General features: G+C 44.8%; 1 protein-coding gene across 1 annotated transcript; it reads right to left on the reverse strand.

Annotated features, from left to right (window-relative positions):
* Window positions 1-62: 62 nt before the first annotated feature.
* On the reverse strand, window positions 63-7,054 carry MTIF3 (mitochondrial translational initiation factor 3; the record flags this gene model as incomplete). The annotated part of the gene is made up of 5 exons (XM_080689430.1): window positions 63-278; window positions 2,030-2,187; window positions 4,623-5,086; window positions 5,880-5,932; window positions 7,001-7,054. 5 exons carry the CDS (start codon window positions 7,052-7,054, stop codon window positions 63-65), a joined length of 945 nt encoding a protein of 314 aa, XP_080545556.1.
* Window positions 7,055-8,185: the final 1,131 nt, after the last annotated feature.

Below are 8,185 nucleotides of genomic sequence, written 5' to 3' on the forward strand. Positions count from 1 at the left end.
CCCTGCCGAAGGATGAGGACAGCAAGCCTGTCTCTCTCAGAGCCTGTTTTTCTATATTAAAGTCACTGATGCAGGACATCCGACTCCCTGTCATTCCCACTTTCTTTGCTCAAAGTGTCTGCCTTGGTCTCTTGGGAGTCTCTGTTGGCCTTCTCTTCTTTCTTGCTCAAATGACGAAGAACACACATCAAGGCTTTTCCTCCTTTGATAGCTTGTGGTCTGGATGAGAAGGTAGCTATTCCTGGCATGGTCTGGAGTATTTGATTACATATCTCCTCCTAAAAAATTAAATAAACCAGCCCAAGCATTAATGTTCAAATATACACAAGAATCAGTATCCTTGAGTTGTTGTCATTTAAATGATATTTAAGTCAATCAGTTTACATATCTGGTCCAGTGACTGAAATCTGTACAGTAACTCCATGTAAACTATCACACTGAAGGCTTGATGGTCTCCAGACCTCTCGTCAGAGCACTAAGGGGTGACACTGGCCCCAGATTGCCCTTTCTCCAAAACAAGTACCAAGCTCTGATTGAGGCCCTCCTTATTCCAAAAACTGTTAGCCCAGTACAGTTCCTTGGACTGACATCACTATCACAGAATCACTTGTTTTAAAAACAAAAACACAGCCGGGCGTGGTGGCGCACGCTTGTAATCCCCGCGCTTGGGAGGCAGAAACAGGAGGATCGCGCAGGTTCGAAGCCAGCCCCGCGCTGGCTTAGGAGACCCTGTTTCCAAATAAAAATGCAAAAATAGGTCTGGGAGTGTAGCCCGGAGGTAGAAGGGCTTCCAGGAACCCCAGTACCACCAAAGGGGGGAAAAAAAAAAAAAACCACATAGAGCCTCTGGGCCAGAAATTCTGAATCAGCTGGGCTGTCACTTAGACTTTCATGGTTCTAACATGGAGCCAGGGTTGAAAGACACTGTACCAATGCCACCTTGAGTGGGAGCAAAAGTTACTCTGCTTTATTTTTTGTTGTACTGAGGGTGGAACCCAGGGGCTTTTCTACCTCTGGGATATACTCCCAGACCTATATTTTTATACTTTATTTAGAAACAGGGTCTTACTAAGTTGCTGAGAGCCTCACTTAGTAGCTGAGGCTGACTTCGAACCTGTGCAGTCCTCCTGTCTCAGCCTCCCAACCGCTGGAATTATAAGCGTGCACCACCACGCCCGGCTACTCTGCTTTAAAAGTGGAACTGTTCCTGGGATTGTAAACTGTTATATTGTCCAGAAGACAATTTGACTCTAAAATGCTTTTCATAAGCACTTATGAAGCTTCTAGTTTTCCTTTTTCTTTTTTTTGGTGGTACTGGGGTTCCTGGATACCCTTCTACCTCTGGGCTACACTCCCAGATCTATTTTATACTTTTTATTTGGAAAAAGGGTCTCTTAAGCCAGCAAGGCTGGCTTCGAACTTGTGCGATCCTCCTGTCTCCAGTCTCCCAAGCGCTGGGATTACAAGCCTGCGTCACCACGCCCGGCTAGTTTTCCTTTTTAAAAGGAATCTTCTACTATCTTTAAAATAGTATATACACGAGCTGGGCGTGGTGGTGCATGCTTTTAACCCCTGCACTTGGGAGGCTGAGATAGGAGGATTGCACAGGTTCAAAGCCAGCCTCAGCTACTTAGGCTCTCAACAACTTAGACCCTGTTTCCAACTAAAATATATATTTAAAAAAAATAGGTCTGGGAGTATAGCCTGGAGGTAAAAGACCCCTGGGTTACATCCCCAGTACACCCCCACCCCCCCACACACGGTAGAATGCCTCCTCTAGGTTCAATCCCCAGTACTACCAAAAAAATAAGCCAGATTTTAAAATAAAATAGTATAGACATCTATATTTTTCATATTTTAAAATATGCTGTAATGGAAAATATAAACAATATGGGAAGCTATTATCATTACTGGGTGGTTAGAATTGCTGCTCTTTTTTTCCTTTAGTTTTTCTAGATTTTCTACAATTGTATTTTTACATTGGAAAAGAAAAAAAACCAAGCAGTTACTCATATCTGCTTTTACTTACCATTTTATTTTCTGGCTCGTCTTCATTTTTCCCCTTCTTTATGGTAATTTGGACTTGGTATTTTTTCTCGATCCACTGCTGTATCTGTTTACTCTTTGTGTTCAAATCATGTTGTTCAATATTTGAAGAAAAGGTTAATTCCTTTGTCACAGTTGGTCCTGGTTGGAAACAGCAAGATTTGGTGCTAGGACTACTTAGTAGTCGCCTTTGGAACCTGAACTTCCCCACACCCACCCCTCAAAGATCTTAAGTTGCCATAGTGTCCCAAGAGGCCTTGTCTGACTTTCAGATTCACAGACCACGGCTTTTTTAAATGGTGAGGGATGGGAAGGGATAGAGACCAAGATACTACCCTTCTACCTGCCAAGTAAGAGATTTTGCTCTGTTTGAGGTACTGAGGACCAAACCCAGGGATGTTCTACCACAGACCTACTTCCCAAGCCCTTAGTTTTTATTTTGAAACAGTTTAAGTTGCTCAGGCTGCCTCAAACTTGCAGTCTTTGGCCTCATGAGTAGCTGGGTGGGCCTGGCCCAAGGAAAGGTATTTAAAATCTGATAAGGTTTTTAATCTGTAAAGTACAACAGACTACCATAAATTAGAAGAAAAAAATTTAGGAAAAAAATTAGAAGAAAAAAATTTTGGAAAAGTAAGGAAACAGACAACTCAGAAAACTCAAATAGTGGGAATAATTCATTACAATAGGCGGTGGTTTCTCATCAACTAGACAGAATTCACCGTGAGTACCAAGTATTATGAATGTAGGACGTTTTCATGCACTGCTGATGACAGCAACAGCCCATTAGGATTCACGGAACTAGAGCTGCACTGAGAACAAGCTCAGTCGTGGAAATGGGTTAATAAACTGACACATTCTTGAGATGCTGTAGTCAATTACAGTAAGTTAGTACAGAGATGATATAAACATTGGATAAGTCTTGATAATAGTTGTGTGCCACTTTTTTTTTTTTTTTTTGGTGTTACTGGGGATGGAACTTCTACCTCTGAGCAACACCCCCAGCCCTATTTTTTATTCTTTATTTGGAAACGGTCTCACTGGGCTGCAAAGGGCCTAAGTAACTGAGGGTGTCTGCAAACCCTGATCCTCCTGTCTCAGCCTCCCAAATGCTAGAGTTACAAGTGTGCACCACCACCCCCGGCTCACTTACACTTTTTTATACCCCAAATCTACATAATGACTGCAAATATATCTGTGTAACAAGCTGAGCATCAGCTGGATCTACACACTAATTCTATAAGCGAAAGCAGGGCCACCTCTGCAGAGAGGACTTCCACTTCTCGAATGTTTAACCTCTGAAGTCTGAACATGTTAACAATTATTCATTTTGGATGATGGGTAACAAGTGTTTATATTTTTCCAGTATACTTTTAAAATTCCAACATAAAAGGGTGTTTTTGTTTTGTTTTGTTTTTGTGGAACTGGGGGTGGAACCCAGGGGCTTTTCTACCTCTGGGCTATACTCCCAGACCTATTTTATACTTTATTTGGAAGCAGGGTCTCACTAAGTTGCTAATAACCTCACTCAGTAGCTGAGGCTGGCTGCAAGCCTGTGCGAGCCTCCCGTCTAACCTCCCAAGCGCTGGGATTACAAGCGTGCGCCACCACGCCCGGCTCCAAAATAAAAGTTTTAAAGAGAGTTTTGAATACCTCCTCGCTTCCTGGCAGCTTCTACCAATTGGTCCTGGGTCTCCATCAGAACAAAGTGACACCTTCAACACATTAACCCTTCAATTTCTGCACATATATCTACACTGTTCAACTATTTTTTTTAATGTGATGGTTTGATGTCCTTATTCCCCTGGTCAGTGCTCTCTGAATATCAGTCTTATAATAACATCCTTGTTAAATGTGGCATTATGAAACTGAGTCACAGAAGTCTGCTTTTCTCAAGGCACACATCTCATGATGGTGGCACGGGAACCAGCCTTCTGCCTCCTGTCCCAGCACACTTCCCACTGGGCCATCAGCACTTTTTAGGAACCAGGAAAAACAAACACTTTTTTACCTGATGCCTCATTCATGCCTTCTGTGCAGCCTCAGTGATAAGTGCCTGGGAAGGTGACCAGCAAGTGTACAAAGGAGTGTCACTACTGTATTGTAAAATGGCATGAGAAGTGCCCAGTGAATCCCTCCAGAATTTAAAAAGTGTGTTCACTTAACCATACACCTCTAGGTAAGACATAAGAAAAGCAAAACAACACCAGCAGAAGGAGGCTAAGTGAATGGAAGCTGCCTCTTCCACATCTCACTTCATTACACCCAGCAGCCCCTCTGCTTGCTACAGGACAGGGTGTTCCCACCATTTTGGTTCATGCACTTTGCTTCACCCTCAAGTATACTCAGGTTTAAGGGAAGAGACAATGAACACAGTATCAAGGTAAACCAAAGAAGAGGAAAAGGAACGGAAATCTGTGAGGGATGGAGGAGGAAAGAGATCCTGAGAACGGTGAAACTGAGTATTTTGGACTTTTAGTTTCTCATTTCCCATTGTCACAGGTACCTTGGCAAATGCCAGAATTGTCTGCTGATTTGTAGTCTTAAAAGGATGAGGAGGCCAACAGCAAGAGACTTACCAGTTTTCAGCCTGGCCTTCTCCCTCTCCCTGAGCTGCAGGCGTTCCTGGTGAATCTGCACTCCGGTCATGAGCTGGTACTCCGGGGGCTCCGAGTCCGCGTTCCTCCGCACCAGCCGCAGGCCCCGCTCATCCATGAGTCTGATCACGTCCGCTCGGTGCATGTTTCCCAAATCACTGCCCTTTTCATCGAGGAGGCGAATGATTCGCTCACCGATTTTCCTTCCAGTGTTACTAAAAGTTGTGTCATTCTTTTTTTTTTTCTTTTTCCTTCCATCATGGGTATCTTCGACAGTACTAAAACCTTTTGCATGAATTAGACAGGGCAGTCTTGGGGCAGAAGCAATCAGAAATGACTGTGCCCAGGCTGTCTTTTGCACAATGTGATTAGCAAAACACCTTCCAGTGCAATGATTGTCTTTCTTTATGGTTTGCAGCATTAACCTCTTTAGAAAAACAGCCATCCTAAGAAAGTAGTAAAAGAAATTAATTAAGGTTTGATTATTCACTGGGTACAATGGTGCACTCTTGTGATCCCAGTGACTTGGCAGCCAGCCTGGGCAACTTAGCAAGACCCTGTCTCAAAATAAAATATAAAAGAGCTAGAGATGCAGCTCAGTGGCAGAACACCTAGCATGCATGAGGTCCTGGATTTCATCCCCAATAACACACATAGAGTCAATTATTCCCATGAGCTGCTATTATGGTACATGTCAGAGCATGTGAGTGGCTGCAGGGGCTGTCACCTGTGAATGTCCTAGAAGCGCCATTCTCAGAACCACCAGATCTGTACATTGCAAGTTTATACCAGTAAGGTAGTTTACTGAGCAACCTTGGCAAGACTAACTCATGGCGGTACCATCCCTAGTATAAATAGTTATTAGAATAAACCAGCTCTAGCCAGGCATAGTGGCACATGCCTATAATACAAGTACTTGGGAGGCTGGGACAGGAGGATTGCAGGTTGGGGGCCTGCCTCAGAAACTTAGTAAAGACAGTTTCAAATTTAAATATAAAGCAGGGCTGGAAGGCATCATAGCTAAGAGACAAAATGTGTCTGGGTTCAGCCTCCAGTACAAAAAAATAAAAAAAGAATAAACCAGTTCTGCATAGTGTTTTGATTTCTCATTTTTCTTCCACACTAATTATCTTGTTCAACTATTTTTCCCAAGGATCTTGCAATGCCTACTCTAAGAGCAAATATCATCCTGATGCTTTATGTATGTATGTAATAAAATGCCTGTGAATTCAAAAATACCAATTCATAAACTTATAATTAACTGCTAACATTTTATCAGTATATCTGATGGTCTATAAAAGATATGAACACTGCTATGGGAGTGGGGCTATTCAAGAAGAAAGTTGACCCACTGGAAAAACCAAGGCTGTAGGGAGGCCGGGATCAGAGCCTGTCGCGAGGCAGGGCTGGTGCCGGGGTCTTGGAGGCCAGGATCGGAGCCTGCCAAGGGGTTAGGCCAGTGCTGGGGCCAGCGGCCAGCATCGGAGCCTTCCATGAAGCAAGGCCACTACTGAGGCCTCCAAGGCCTGGACTGGAGCCTGCCGAGGGGTTAGGCCAATGCCAGGGCCATTGGCTAACATCAGAGTCTGCCGTGAGGAAGGCCATGCTGGGGCCTCTGAGGCCGGGATCGGAGCCAGCTGAGGGGTTAGGCCAGTGTTGGGGCCAGCGAGGCCAGAACCGGGGCCTCCCATGAGGCAAGGCCGCTGCTTGAGCCAGGGAGGTCTGATCAGTCCACCGGGTAGCCAGGCCACAACTGGGACCGTCAAGAGTGGGATCGGTATTTGCAACATGGCATGCACAGAGAAATATCACAGAAAATTAAAACCAGATGCTTCCCCTAATCAGCAATAACTAGGAGGAAAGGGGCAACAAGAAGTGGTCAAGCTATAGAAAGGGCCCTATAGTGAAGCAATTAAGGTGACCAATCAGAGGGTATGGAATAGGGGAGGATGGAGCCTCTTTAAAAAGCAGGAGGTACATAAACAAATGTATCAAAGTTAATCACCAAACAAGCATGGGATCAAGGGAGGAGGAGGGAATGGGATGGGGGCTGGATGAGGGCTAATTGGATGATGTGTGCTTGTATATCCTCTCAAGTCTTATATTCCAATGTGATGTATGATTACAATGCACCAATAAAAATAAAAATAATAAGAAAAGAAAAACCAAGGCTGTCCGAAAGGAAATACACCGCCACCAATCAAAGTAAAGATTTCATAATTCATAAAGATCATGACCCAAGCTGGACAGGCGTCAACTGAGCATGAGGCATATATGATGGTATTGTTTTTACTTCATGATATAAGAATGAATTTGAAACACTTTAGAAGGGCTCTCTGATTTTTTAATTGCTTCTCTACCATAATAGTGCCGTTCTTGTTTGGCAAATCTGAAGGCGTGGTGAGAGGACCCATTCCACCCCCCTCAGGGTATGCTAAGAAACATCAGGGAATCAAGAACTCAAAGTGTGGCTGTGGAAGATGAGAAAGGACAGGAGGAGGTGCCAAGTGGCTCTTCTCAAAGAACACCCATGTACTGGAGGAAGCACCTGGGTGTTTACAACTGCAAGTTCCCTCTGGCCCTGGCTTTGCTCCCACCAGTTGAACAGCCCACCGTCCTCCTGTCACGGTCCCTCACGCTTTTTGTTGGCAGTGAAATGAAAAAATAGGGTAAAGTGAGCAGAAAGTACCGGGCACGCGCATTTTGACTTCTCACCAGCGGGCAGCCAGCACACTGACAGCTCTGCCTCCCAGCCCGCTTCTGAATTCCAGATGCATAAACTGTATGCCCAGCAACTCCACTGAGGTGAAGAACAGTCATCCTCAAGACATTTCCAAAATCCAACTCTCCACCTCCCACCCCTTCCTACACCCTCCGTCTTCTCTGTCTCACGCAAAGGCAACAAATTCCTCGGCTGCTCAGGCCCAAAGCAGCAAGTTGTTCAGGGCTTGTCCTTTTCTCTCAGAATCCTACTTTCAGCCTGTAAGCTACATCCAGAACTCTACTCTTCTGACCTCCTCCACTGCCATCGCCTCTCACCTGGAGCGCAGGGAGAGCCACGCCAGCCCGTTCCTGCCTCAGTCCCTGGGGTAGCACACATAGTGGTCTTTTTTTTTTTTTTTTTTGGTAGGTAGTACTGAAGACTGAATCCAAGGATGTTCTACCTTTGAGCTATACCCCCAGCCCTATTTTAAATTTTGAAACAGCATCTCTCTCAGTTGCTAAGGCTGGCCATGAACCTGTGATCCTCCTGTCCCATCCTCCCAAGCTCTGGGTCTACAAGTGTATGCCACCATGCCGGGGCAGAGTGATCCTTTTACAATGCATGTATCAGGGTGAACTCATTCGAGCCACACCCCCCATGCCACTCCTGAATGGCATGGGTCTGTAACTGTCTTCTGTATTTCTATCTTTTTATTAAACGCCTTTAAATCTCTAGCAAGAGTCCTGACCAGTGTACATCTGTCCTGAGTTGGGAGAAGAACCCACGGGTTTTTTTTTTTAATGGGAATTGTTTCTGGGGGTCTAACAAAGGTCCCCGGTGA

This window comes from Muscardinus avellanarius (genome assembly GCF_963383645.1).
Source record: "Muscardinus avellanarius genome assembly, chromosome: 2".
Taxonomy (NCBI): Eukaryota; Metazoa; Chordata; class Mammalia; order Rodentia; family Gliridae; genus Muscardinus; species Muscardinus avellanarius.